The sequence below is a fragment of the Stenella coeruleoalba genome (assembly GCF_951394435.1).
Source record: "Stenella coeruleoalba genome assembly, chromosome: 10".
NCBI classification, from domain to species: domain Eukaryota; kingdom Metazoa; phylum Chordata; class Mammalia; order Artiodactyla; family Delphinidae; genus Stenella; species Stenella coeruleoalba.
The window spans coordinates 68,953,822-68,966,245 of NC_137156.1; the positions used below are offsets into that span (position 1 = coordinate 68,953,822).

At 54.4% G+C, this 12,424-nt stretch overlaps 1 protein-coding gene across 5 annotated transcripts in view; it reads left to right on the plus strand.

Annotated features, from left to right (window-relative positions):
- The window catches only part of NISCH (nischarin), a 42,733-nt gene extending 31,495 nt beyond the window's left edge, over positions 1-11,238 (plus strand). Inside the window, exons 16-22 of one of the 5 annotated variants that reach the window (XM_079933470.1) lie at positions 3,385-4,794; positions 6,114-6,227; positions 7,108-7,495; positions 7,976-8,132; positions 8,636-8,764; positions 9,295-9,456; positions 9,900-11,238. In XM_079933470.1, the coding sequence (XP_079789596.1) occupies positions 3,385-4,794; positions 6,114-6,227; positions 7,108-7,495; positions 7,976-8,132; positions 8,636-8,764; positions 9,295-9,456; positions 9,900-10,510 (2,971 nt within the window). In that variant the 3' untranslated portion in view covers positions 10,511-11,238. Of the gene's footprint in view, positions 1-3,384; positions 4,795-6,113; positions 6,228-7,107; positions 7,496-7,975; positions 8,133-8,635; positions 8,765-9,294; positions 9,457-9,899 lie in introns of those variants that run through there. The other 4 variants (XM_079933465.1, XM_079933466.1, XR_013830079.1 and 1 more) reach the window with 4 other exon arrangements.
- Positions 11,239-12,424: the final 1,186 nt, after the last annotated feature.

Here is a 12,424-nt window from a genome sequence, read left to right on the forward strand (position 1 = left end):
ATCCTTGCATTCCTGGGATAAACCCCACGATCATGGTGTATGATCCTTTTAATGTGCTGTTGGATTCTGTTTGCTAGTATTTTGGTGAGAATTTTTGTGTCTGTGTTCATCAGTGATATTGGCCTGTAATTTTCTTTTTGTGTGGTATTTTTGTCTGGTTTTGGTATCAGAGTGACAGTGGCCTCATAGAATGAGCTTGGGAGTGTTCCTTCCTCTGCAACTTTTTGAAAGAGTTTGAGAAGGAGAGGTGTTAACTCCTCTCTAAATGTTTGATATAATTCATCTGTGAAGCCATCTGGTCCTGGACTTTTGTTTGTTGGAAGTTTTTTAATCACAGTTTCAATTTCAATACTTGTGATTGGTCTGTTCCTATTTTCTATTTCTTCCTGGTTCAGCCTTGGAAGGTTGTACCTTTCTAAGAATTTGTCCATTTCTTCCAGGTTGTCCATTTTATTGGTGTATAGTTGCTTGTAATAGTCTGTTATTATCCTTCGTACTTCTGTGGTGTCATTTGTTACTTACCCTTTTTCATGTCTAATTTTATTGATTTGAGCCCTCTCCCTTTTTTCCTTGATGAGTCTCTAGCTAAAGGTTTATCAGTTTTGTTTATCTTTTCAGAGAACTAGCTTTTAGTTTCATTGATCTTTTTTTACTGTTTTCTTTGTCTCTATTTCATTTGTTTCTGCTCTGATCTTTATGATTTCTTCGACTCACTTTGGGTTTTGTTTGTTCTTCTTTCTCTAGTTCCTTTAGGTCTAAGGTTAGGTTGTTTATTTGAGATTTTTCTTGTTTCCTGAGGTAAGATTGTATGCTGTAAACTTCCCTCTTAGAACTGCCTTTGCTGCATCCCATAGGTTTTGGATCGTCATGTTTTCGTCATTTGTCTCTAGGTATTTTTTGATTTCCTCTTTGATTTCTTCAGTGATGCATTGGTCGTTTAGTAACATATTGTTTAGCCTCCATGTGTTTGTGTTTTTTATAATTTTTTTTCCCTGTAATTGATTTCTAATCTCATAGCATTGTGGTCGGAAAGGATGCTTGATATGATTTCAGTTTTCTTAAATTTACCGAGGCTTGATTTGTTTCCCAAGATGTGATCTGTCCTGCAGAATGTTCAGTGTGCACTTGTGAAGAAAGTGTATTCTGCTGTTTTCGGATGGAATGCCCTATAAATATCAATTAAATCCATCTGGTCTGATGTATCATTTAAGGCTTGTGTTTCCCTGTTGATTTTCTGTCTGGATGATCTGTCCATTGGTGTAAGTGGGGTGTTAAAGTCCTCCACTGTTATTGTGTTACCATCGATTTCCCCTTTTATGGCTGTTGGCATTTGCTTTATATATTGAGGTGCTCCTATGTTGGGTGCATATATATTTACAATTGTTATATCTTCTTCTTGGATTGATCCCTTGATCATTATATAGTGTCCTTTCTTATCTCTGATACAAGTATTGCTACTCCAGCTTTCTTTTGATTTCCATCGCATGGAATCTCTTTTTCCATCCCCTCACTTTCAGTCTATGTATGTCTCTTGGTCTGAAGTGGGTCTCTTGTAGACAGTATATATACTGGTCTTGTTTTTGTATCCATTCAGCCAGTCTGCATCTTTTGGTTGGAGCATTTAATCCATTTACATTTAAGGTAATTATCGATATGTTTGTTCCTATTGCCGTTTTTTAAATTGTTTTGGATTTGTTTTTGTTGGTCTTCTTTCTTCCCTTTTTCTTTTGTACTCTTCTCTTATGGTTTGATGACTATCTTTAGTGTTGTGTTTGGGTTGCTTTTTCTTTTTTGTGTGTGTATCTATTTTAGTGTTTTGGTTTGCAGTTCCCATGAGGTTTTGATGTAGCAGTCTGCATACAAGGTTGTTTTAAGTTGCTGGTCTCTTGATTTCAAATGCAGTTCCCATATTCTGCATTTGTAGTCTCCTCATGGTTGCTGGTTTTGACATCATATTTGTGTATGGGTGATTTCCTACTTAATTACTTTATGTTTGCATTTACCAGTGAGCTTTCCCATTTGTGATTTTCTTATTTCTAATTGTGGCCTCTTTTTTTACCCCCCTGCCTAGAGAAGTTCCTTTAGCATTTGTTGTAACGCTAATTTGGTGATGCTGAATTCTCTTAGCTTTTGCTTGTCTGTAAAGCTTTTGATTTCTCCGTCGAATCTGAATGAGAGCCTTGCTTGTTAGAGTAGTCTTGGTTGTAGGTTTTTCCTTTTCATCACTTATACTCCAATAAAGATATTTAAAAGACACATATATATATGTGTGTGTGTGTGTATATATATATGTATGTATGTATGTATGTATGTATGTATATCTCGTGACACTCTCTTCTGGCCTTCAAGAGTTTCTGCTGAAAAATCAGCTGATGACCTTATAGGGATTCCCTTGTATGTTATTTGTTGCTTTTCCCTTGTTGCTTTTAATATTTTTTCTTTGTATTTAATTTTTGTCAGTTTGATTAATATGTGTCTCGGTGTGTTCCTCCTTGGGTTTATCCTGTATGGGACTCTGTGCTTTCTGGACTTGGGTGACTGTTTCCTTTCCCATGTTAGGGAAGTTTTCAGCTATAATCTCTTCAAATACTTTCTCAGGCCCTTTCCCTTTCTCTTCTTCTTCTGGGACCCCTATAATGTGAACGTTGGTGCATTTAATGTCCCAGAAGTCTCTGAGACTGTCCTCATTTCTTTTCATTCTTTTTTCTTTATTCTGTTCTGTGGCAGTGATTTCCACCACTCTGTCTTCCAGCTCACTTATTCGTTCTTCTGCCTCAGTTATTCTGCTAGTGATTCCTTATGGTGTGTTTTTCATTTCACTTACTGTGTTGTTCATCTCTGTTCTTTAAATCTTTTGTCTCTTTGTTAAACATTTCTTGTATCTTCTTGGTCTGTGCCTACATTCTTTTTCTGAGATTTTGAATCATCATTACTCTGAATTCTTTTTCAGGTAGATTACCTGTCTCTAAAGGAGCTTGAATTTAAATGTGAAGGTCCTAAGACCCCCAGCCCACTCCCCAAGCCTCTCACCTGTGAAGGCGACTGGGTGCCCCTGCAGGGGACTGTTGTCAAGTTAGTCCATACCCATGAGCACTCATTGCCCTTGGGGCTTGTGGCCAGCGTCTGAAGGACTGAGAAGTCTTCATGATGTGCGCAGGATTGTGTTGGATGCCTGTGGTCTGGACCCTGGAAGTGTGGTGGCCCCAGCCTTCCAGCACCTCGGCTCCCCACCAGGGTGCTTGCTAGGACCAGGCTCAGCTGTTTAGGAGGCTTGGGAGACTCATGGGTTGCTTCTTCAGGGCCAGGGGACAGCAGCAGGACCGGACATGGGAGGTGGGGGCATCCCAGCCCAGCATGTCACTGACCTGGCTTCTCCCCACACAGCCCAGAGCACGCGGAGCCAGAGGTCCAGGTGGTGCCAGGGTCCGGCCAGATCATCTTCCTGCCCTTCACCTGCATTGGCTACACCGCCACCAACCAGGACTTCATCCAGCGCCTGAGCACGCTCATCCGGCAGGCCATCGAGCGGCAGCTGCCTGCTTGGATTGAGGCTGCCAACCAGCGAGAGGAGGGCCAGGGCGAGCAGGGCGAGGATGATGAGGAGGAGGAGGAGGATGTTACTGAGAACCGCTACTTTGAAATGGGGCCCCCGGATGTGGAGGAAGAGGAAGAGGGTGGGCCAGGAGAGGAAGAGGAAGAAGAGGAAGAAGAAGAGGAGGAGGAGGAGGGCGAGGAGGAGCGCCTGGCTCTGGAGTGGGCCCTGGGCGCAGATGAGGACTTCCTGCTGGAGCACATCCGCATCCTCAAGGTGCTCTGGTGCTTCTTGATCCACGTGCAGGGCAGCATCCGCCAGTTTGCTGCCTGCCTTGTGCTCACAGACTTTGGCGTCGCCGTCTTTGAGATCCCGCACCAGGAGTCGCGGGGCAGCAGCCAGCACATCCTCTCCTCCCTGCGCTTTGTGTTCTGCTTCCCGCACGGCGACCTCACCGAGTTTGGCTTCCTCATGCCGGAGCTGTGCCTGGTGCTCAAGGTGCGGCACAGCGAGAACACGCTCTTCATCATCTCAGACGCCGCCAACCTGCACGAGTTCCACGCTGACCTGCGCTCTTGCTTCGCCCCGCAGCACATGGCCATGCTGTGCAGCCCCGTGCTCTATGGCAGCCACACCAGCCTGCAGGAGTTCCTGCGCCAGCTGCTCACCTTCTACAAGGTGGCGGGCGGCTGCCAGGAGCGCAGCCAGGGCTGCTTCCCTGTGTACCTGGTCTACAGTGACAAGCGCATGGTGCAGACAGCCGCCGGGGACTACTCGGGCAACATCGAGTGGGCCAGCTGCACGCTGTGCTCTGCCGTGCGGCGCTCCTGCTGTGCACCCTCCGAGGCTGTCAAGTCTGCTGCCATCCCCTACTGGCTGCTGCTCACACCCCAGCACCTCAACGTCATCAAGGCCGACTTCAACCCCATGCCCAATCGCGGCACCCACAACTGCCGCAACCGCAACAGCTTCAAGCTTAGTCGTGTGCCGCTCTCCACTGTGCTTCTGGACCCCACACGCAGCTGCACTCAGCCGAGGGGCGCCTTCGCAGATGGCCACGTGCTTGAGCTGCTTGTGGGCTACCGCTTTGTCACCGCCATCTTCGTGCTGCCCCATGAGAAGTTCCACTTCCTGCGCATCTATAACCAGCTGCGGGCCTCACTGCAGGACCTGAAGACTGTAGTCATCGCCAAGACCCCTGCAACCGGGGGCAGGCCTCAGAGCCCCCCTGTGGATGGCCAGGCTGCCGAGGACGGGGCCCGGTAAGACCGAGCATGGGCTTTTGGGGGCCAGGGGGCGGGAGGCTGGCTGAGACCAATCACTTCACCCAGATCTCCAGCACCCCTCAGCATTGCCTTTGGCTCCCTCGGGCTTGGGGCTTGGTGCTGGGCTGCTCCTTATCTCCCAAGGCTTCAGAAGAGGCCCAGGAAAGCTGTCCTTCCACAAAGCCAGGCTGGCCCAGTTCTCTGCCATTTAGAGTCCTGTGTGGCTGGGTCTCCAGGCTCCTGCTCCCACCTTGCCTGGCCCTCTCCACTGGGTCCAAGCATGGCCTCTAGGCATCACCCATGCCTCCTCGCCTCCAGGCTCGCAGTCCCGTGGCTGGCTCTGTGAGCCAGGGGGCTGCTTCAGGCACCACCTGCCTCTGACCCCCAGCTCCAAGCCCGTACCCTTTGGTGAGCCACACACGCCTTCTCAGGAAGACCTGGGTTGCTCAGGGGCCCTCTCTGTGTGTAATTTTATGAGTCCGTTCCAAAGGAAGCTGTTGGCTGAGAGCAGCAAGGTTTGAGTGTGTGAGCTGGGTGGTCACTTTGTGCAAAGCTCCTTTTCTTCTGGAGGGAGAGTGAAGTGCAGAGAGGGGAGGAGTTGGCAGCCCTGTCCTCTTCTTTTTTTTTTTTTAATTTATTTTTGGCTGCATTGGGTCTTCGTTGCTGCATGCGGGCTTTTTCTAGTTGTGGTGAGCGGGGGCTACTCTTCACTGCGGTGCGCAGGTTTCTCATTGTGGTGGCTTCTCTTGTTGCAGAGCACAGGCTCTAGGCACGTAGGCTTCAGTAGTTGTGGCACACGGGCTCAGTAGTTGCGGCTCGTGGGCTCTAGAGTGCAGGCTGAGTAGTTGTGGCGCACAGGCTTAGTTGCTCTGCGGCATGTGGGATCTTCCCAGACCAGGGCTCGAACCCGTGTCCCCTGCATTGGCAGGTGGATTCTTAACCACTGCTCCACCAGGAAAGCCCAGCCCTGTCCTCTTCCTTACTCTCCTTCCCCTGCTTCTGCCCCCGAGCCTGGCTTCTCTCAGGGCCGCCTGGGGTTGGCATATAATGGCTTGTGTGGGGCCATGGTCACACCCACAGGTTCACCCCTGCCTGGGGCTCAAGAGGCACCCTGTGCCCTTCAGGGTGCCCCTTTCTCCTATTACTGCTCCCAACTTCATGTATGCTGGGGCTTCCCTACCTGGGCAAGAAAGCCCTTTGTTTTTTGGCCTTCCTGTCCCATGAGACACGGTGTAGCTCACTTTCTCTTCCATCCTGGTGGACAGTGGAGACCCTGCCCTCACCCCAACATCTCACGCCTTCTCTCTCCAACCCAGCCCCTCAACTGATGCTCCCAAAGGTCATCCAGCATCTTCCTGGCTGAATCAGGGACCCCATCTTATGCCCAGCTCAAGTTCCATGCTCTCCATAGAGACCCTTGATGCCTCCAGGTACTGGAGAGCCCCTTATGCCAGAGGCGGCCTTGCATGGCCATCTCTCCGTCTCCCTGCCCCTATGATGAGGCTTCAGATGGTGACACTTTGTCTCAGTTTCCCTGCCACCCTCAAGCCTGGCTGGACCCTGCCCACAGTAGGGACTGCATGCAGAAAGCAGGCGCTCTGCTTCACCCCAGCAGATGCATCTCTGCTCCAAGACAGCAGGAGGACAGCCCAGAGGGCTTGGGGGCATTTGGCCCAGTGCAAGATCAGGGCCCCAGGGATCTCTTTCAACAGCTGGACTGTCCAGTTGAGAGGATGCCATCCAGGACTCCCCACCAGCATGAGCTTGGGCATGTAGGCTGGTGGCAGGGAGCTCCAGACTTCTGTGAGGGTTCTTTCTGAGCTTGTTTGATCTCATGCTTGGAACAGACCAGAGAAAACCCAGTGTGGCCACATGCAGTGGTGGCCGAGTGGGGGGAGATCCCGGGCTACCTAAGGAGGCCTCGAAGGCAAACTGAAGAGCGGTTTGAGTATTTGGTTCTCAACTCCATGTTCCCCAAGGTCCCAGCCCTGGGCACCTTGGTCTGTGCTCTGGACTTTGTAGTGGCATTTCTGACACCTTTACCACCTTCTCAAAATGATTTTTCAGTCCATGAGCCACATCTGTCTTTCTCAGCCCTGCCCTATCTTCCCATCTCCCCCCGAAGAGAAAGGGCCCCGGCACTTTCTCTCTGCTCTTTGGTCTTCCCATAAGGAGCCAAGATGAAATCCCCAGATGACCCCAGAGGTGGTGTGTGGTACATGCGTTTCCCTCACACTGAGGTTACACGTGGGATGTGAATCTGTATTTGGGACTCATGTGTTAATATGGTTTTTCTTGGGGGATTGGGAGATGCAGCAATGAGCAGCATCTCCAGGAGGTCCCGGCAGAGGCTCCAGCTCCAGCCCCAGCCCCAGCCCCAGCCCCAGCGGAGGTCCCAGCTCTAACCCCAGCAAAGACCCCAGCTCCGGCAGAGCCCTCAGTGCCAGCTTTGGTCCCAGTGGAGGCCCCAGCCTCAGCAGAGACCCCTTTGGAGGCCTCAGTGGGGGCCTCAGCCCCGGCAGCGGAGGCCCCAGCACAAGTGGAGGCCCCCGCCCAGTACCCAAGTGAGCACTTGATCCGGTCCACGTCGGAGGAGAATCAGATCCCTTCGCACCTGCCCGCCTGCCCGTCGCTCCGGCACATCGCCAGCCTGCAGGGGAGCGCCATCGTCGAGTTCTTCCACAGCAGCGTTGCCGAGGTAGGGCCAGCGCACCTGTGGAGGAAGGCGGCACTGTCGTCCTGGGGTCCCAGCAGGCTCATCTTGGGGTTAGCCTCAGGTTCCCAGACTTATGTGTGCTGGCTTTTCCCCCAGCTTCAGCTGTTCACAGCTTTGAGGGCCTGAGTAGGGAGAACCTGGGGTGCCCTTCCCTGGCCAGTTGTTTCCTCCATCACCGCCTCCTCCTGTGGCCATTCCTAGCCTCGGGCCCCGGGCAGACCCCACGGCACACCGTCTCCCATCCCTCACCACCTCTCTGCTTCGGAGTTTATAAATACGTTGACGAGACACAGTAGAGGTCCCATGCCTCCCCATCCAAGGCTGTGGGCCCGTCCCTGGGACGGCAGGTCACTGGGTAGTGGGGCTGGCGGAGGCCACCCTCCGCAGAGGCCTGGAGGAGGAGCTGTGTGCCCCGGCCGCCCTGCTCTCCTGCAGGCCCCAACCCGGCCCCTCTGTGTCCAGGTGGAAAACGAGGAGCTGCGGCACCTCCTGTGGTCGTCGGTGGTGTTCTACCAGACCCCGGGGCTAGAGGTGACCGCCTGCGTGCTGCTCTCCACCAAGGCCGTGTACTTTGTGCTGCACGATGGCCTCCGCCGCTACTTCTCGGAGCCGCTGCAGGGTGGGCACTGGGGCCTGAGGGGATGGGCGGGGTTCTGTCTCTAGAGCCCCTGTGCCACGTCAGGCAGCAGCGATTTGGCTGCACTGGGCCAAGAATCTCTTTTCTGAGGAAGGGGGGCGATGACAGCACTTTCCTCCTGGAGCTGTCACATGGGATGCGAGGCCAGGCGTGAAAGCGCCCAGTAAGGCCCTGTGAGTGCCCGGGACCCAGGCGTGCTGGGGGGGTGTTGGGCAGCCTCTGCCCCTTGGGGCCTTGGTGGGTGCCTTAGCCAGTGCCCTGTCCTAGGGCTCCTGGTGTCTCCAGCGTACCAGGCAAGGCTCAGACTGTAAAACACGTTTCCCCGAGGCCATGTGTGCTCAGAGGTGGCGGGGGCTCCTTGCCAGGCCTCAGTGGGCCAGGCCATCAAGGGGGCCCGTTCCTGCTCCACGCAGCTGCACACCTGGGAACCTTGTGCTCACCCAGCACGCCCACCACCATGTTCGCGCCCTTTCTGTCTGCCACAGATTTCTGGCATCAGAAAAACGCCGACTACAACAACAGTCCCTTCCACATCTCTCAGTGCTTTGTTTTAAAACTCAGCGACCTGCATGTAGTCAACGTTGGACTCTTTGACCAGTATTTCCGGCTGACGGGTGAGTGGCCACTGTGCTTTTGTCCTATTTTGGGTGAAGGCCAGTGTCACCAGTGGGCTTCCACCTTCATATGTGGGTGCATTATCGCAGGCAGAGTTTATCTGCTCAAAAGCCAGTTCACCGGAGCGGGAGGAAGCAGCTTCAGGAACTGCTGAGAGGGCAGAACTCACCCCTCAGGACTTGGAGCGAGAGGCTGGGGACAGAGGCGGCAAAGTGCTGGGTGGGCGGGCAGAGTGGGCCCTGGGCTCACGGGCAGGATGTTTCTGACTCATACTTCCTGAAGAGAGAAAGCTAAGCTCTTTCCCTAATGCCTCTGTATCCCCTTCCAGAAAAATGTTACAGCCCTTCCGGCCTGAGAAATGGCCGTCTCCCCAGGCCCCGTGATGCTTCCTCAAGTGGGTCCTCCTGACCCTGGCTCTGTGGTCCTCAGGTCCAGGCTAACCTGCTAGAGACTAGAGACGGCTCCAGGGGTGGGGATGGGGCTGGGGGGAGTAGCAGCCTGCAACCGTGCCCGGCCCCTTCTCCCGCAGGCTCCTCTCCGGCGCAGGTGGTTACATGCTTGACACGGGACAGCTACCTGACACACTGCTTCCTCCAGCACCTCATGGCCGTGCTCTCCTTGCTGGAACGCACACCCTCACCTGAGCCTGTCGACAAAGACTTCTACTCTGAGTTTGGAAACAAGACCACAGGTATCCCCACCCAGCTCGGGTCTCCTCGCCAACCCCAAGGGCTGCAGCAGGCCCCGGAACAACCTCTCTGTGCCGCAGCACCCTCTCTGCTTCTAGCTCTCTCTCTCTCTCTCTCTCTCTCTCTCTCTCTCTCTCTCTCTGTCTCTCTGTCTCTCTCTGTCTCTCTCTCTCTCTTTTTCTGCTTAGTCAGCTAGGGTTTTCCATGGCTTTTCCATGGCAGAGTCTCTGGCCCGGCAAATCCACAACCGTTCAGCATCTCAGTGTCTGCTCTTCTCTGAGCTGCTGGCCTGAGGGTCTCTGCCTGAGGGTGGGGGCTTGGAGTGCTCTCTCCCACTTCTGACAGACACGTGACTCATGCTGCCGTCTCTGGGTGGCTTGGGGCTGCTGGTGAACCACCACAGGCCAGTTCCAGGCTGCAGCCCCGGTGGCGTCTCTCTCTGCAGGGAAGATGGAGAACTATGAGCTGATCCACTCAAGCCGTGTCAAGTTCACCTACCCCAGTGAGGAGGAGGTTGGGGACCTGACATTCACTGTGGCCCAGAAGGTGGCTGACCCAGAGAAGGCGCCATCCCTCAGCATCCTGCTGTATGTGCAGGCCTTCCAGGTGGGCACACCACTATCTGGGCGCTGCAGGGGCATGTTGCGCCCCAAAACGCTCCTGCTCACCAGCGCCGAGATCTTCCTCCTGGACGAGGACTTCGTCCACTACCCGCTGCCCGAGTTTGCCAAAGAGCCGCCACAGAGGGACCGGTACCGGCTGGACGACGGCCGCCGCATCCGGGACCTGGACCGCGTGCTCATGGGCTACCAGACATACCCACAGGCCCTCACCCTGGTCTTTGACGACGTGCAGGGCCACGACCTCATGGGCAGCGTCACCCTGGACCACTTTGGGGAGGTGCCAGGTGGCCCAGCTAGAGGCGGCCAGGGCCGTGAGGTCCAGTGGCAGGTGTTTGTCCCCAGCGCTGAGAGCCGAGAGAAGCTCATCTCGCTGTTGGCCCGCCAGTGGGAGGCCCTTTGTGGCCGGGAGCTGCCCGTGGAGCTCACTGGCTAGCCCGGGTAGTAGCTGGCCCTTGCCACCCGCCGTGTCTGGCCTGGTGTCCACTCAGGGCCGGGAAGCAGGCTTTCTTTGCTTTTTTAAAATGTTTTCTCTTTCGGTACCTTTGGTTGATTGTCCTCCCAGAGAATGTGAACATGTGTGTTCAGTTGGTTCTCAGCCTCCCGCGGATCTGCTGCCTGCCCCTGGTGCCGCGTGGCCAGGCACACCAGTTTCGTGTCTTCTTTCGTGGGACCGTTGTTAACATGTGGCGCCGTGGGTCTGGTTTACTCTTTTATGCGTCCTTTCCCGAGATGTTAAGTTCAGTCTTGTTGCTGTTGCTGTCATTGTGGGCACTTGCTGCTAATTATGAAGCTGGCAGAGAAATGCACATTGAAAGCTCCCGCTCCATGCAGTTTTCCAAAGGGGAGGCCTCTCCCGGTCCAGACAAGTGGGAGAGCCCCATGGGGGCAGGAGTCCCCCAGGCCTTGGGGCTGAGAGGGCTGGGAGCAGGGGACCTAGAGCTGCCAGCACCAAGTGTGATTCCTGTTGCCTATTTTCTCTATTCCAGTAAAGCCAAGTTTGACACAGTCTGGGTCTTTTATTTCAAGGGCCACTGGGGTCCCAGCAGGGCATTGGTTCAGGGCGTGGTTGGCCTGAGGGGGAGAGGGTGCCTAGAGATGCAAGAAGGTCTTGGGGTAAAGGAAGAGGGGAGGAGCCTGTGAAGGGCAAAGGGAGCTGCTCTCCCAGGGCCAGATGCTGGATGGGTGTCTGTGGAGCCTGGGACAGGGGAGGTGTGAGGGCATCTTTGGACAGGGCCGTGCTGGGCTGTGGCTAAACCAGGAGCCTCAGGGCAAATGAGAGGAATGAAGCTCCTCAGGTGCCCCTGGCACACCGGCTGCTGCCCTGCCAGCCCTCAGGTCAGGAATGTCACACCCGACCTGTTGTGAGGGTTAGGCCTGGCGTCTGGGACGGCTTACTCTGTGGGGTCTAGGGGTCTCACCAGCATGGCCTGCAGAGGAGGTGGCCCCAGCGGTGGATAGTGGGGAGGAGGGCTCTGTGCCGTCCGTGTCTGGGTTCATGTCCTGAGAGATGATTGCTTCAGGGAGCTCTGCTGAGGTAGGACGTGGGATTTCTTTGGGAGCCAGGCCCCGTGCCCAGTCCCTCCTCAACCCATTTCTACCCCATAGCAGGGCCCCTGAGGCCCACTTACTTTCTCTCATCCTGGCCAGTCAGGAGCCTTCGGCCCTAAGGCTGCAGGACCGTTTTGGTCCAGCAGTATTGGGGATGGGGGAGGGGCCAGCCGGGTTCCCAGGCCTGCTTCTCCTCATTTTTCCCTTTGTGCCAGCAGAGTGGGGATCCGTGCCTGGAGGACCCATCACCATCAGGAAGGCTGTGGTGGATGGGAGGAGCCACCAAGGGGAGGGGAGGGTCTCTGCATTCACCTCCCCCCAGCCAAATCTCAAAGACCAGCCCCATGGCCCCTCAGCTGATGGGGGAGGGACTGCCCCCAACCAGACCTTTATCAAAAGCCCGCACAGATGGGCCACCTGCCTGTCTCCATCGGTTATGTCATACATAAATGGGGATTTATAGACCAGAGGCAGGGTCCACCATGCATAGGCCTTACCACCTAGACTGCTGTTCCCAGGTCCCACAGCCCAACAGTTAGCAGCCGACCCCAGCCTGGGTCCGTGAGGACAGGACCTAATGGGGGGAGTCCATGCAATGTAGTGGGGGGAAGGGTGCCCCACAGGCAGCAGACCTGGGGTTGGATCTTCACACTGGTTAGCTGAGTGATCTTAGACAAATTCCCTAGCCCCTTTGAGCGTCCGTTTCCCCACCAGTAACAGGATAATAAAAGTGCCTGCATTCATTCAGCCCACAAATCTGAAGTGAGCATCCACGCGTGAACCAGCCCGGCCCCTTCCC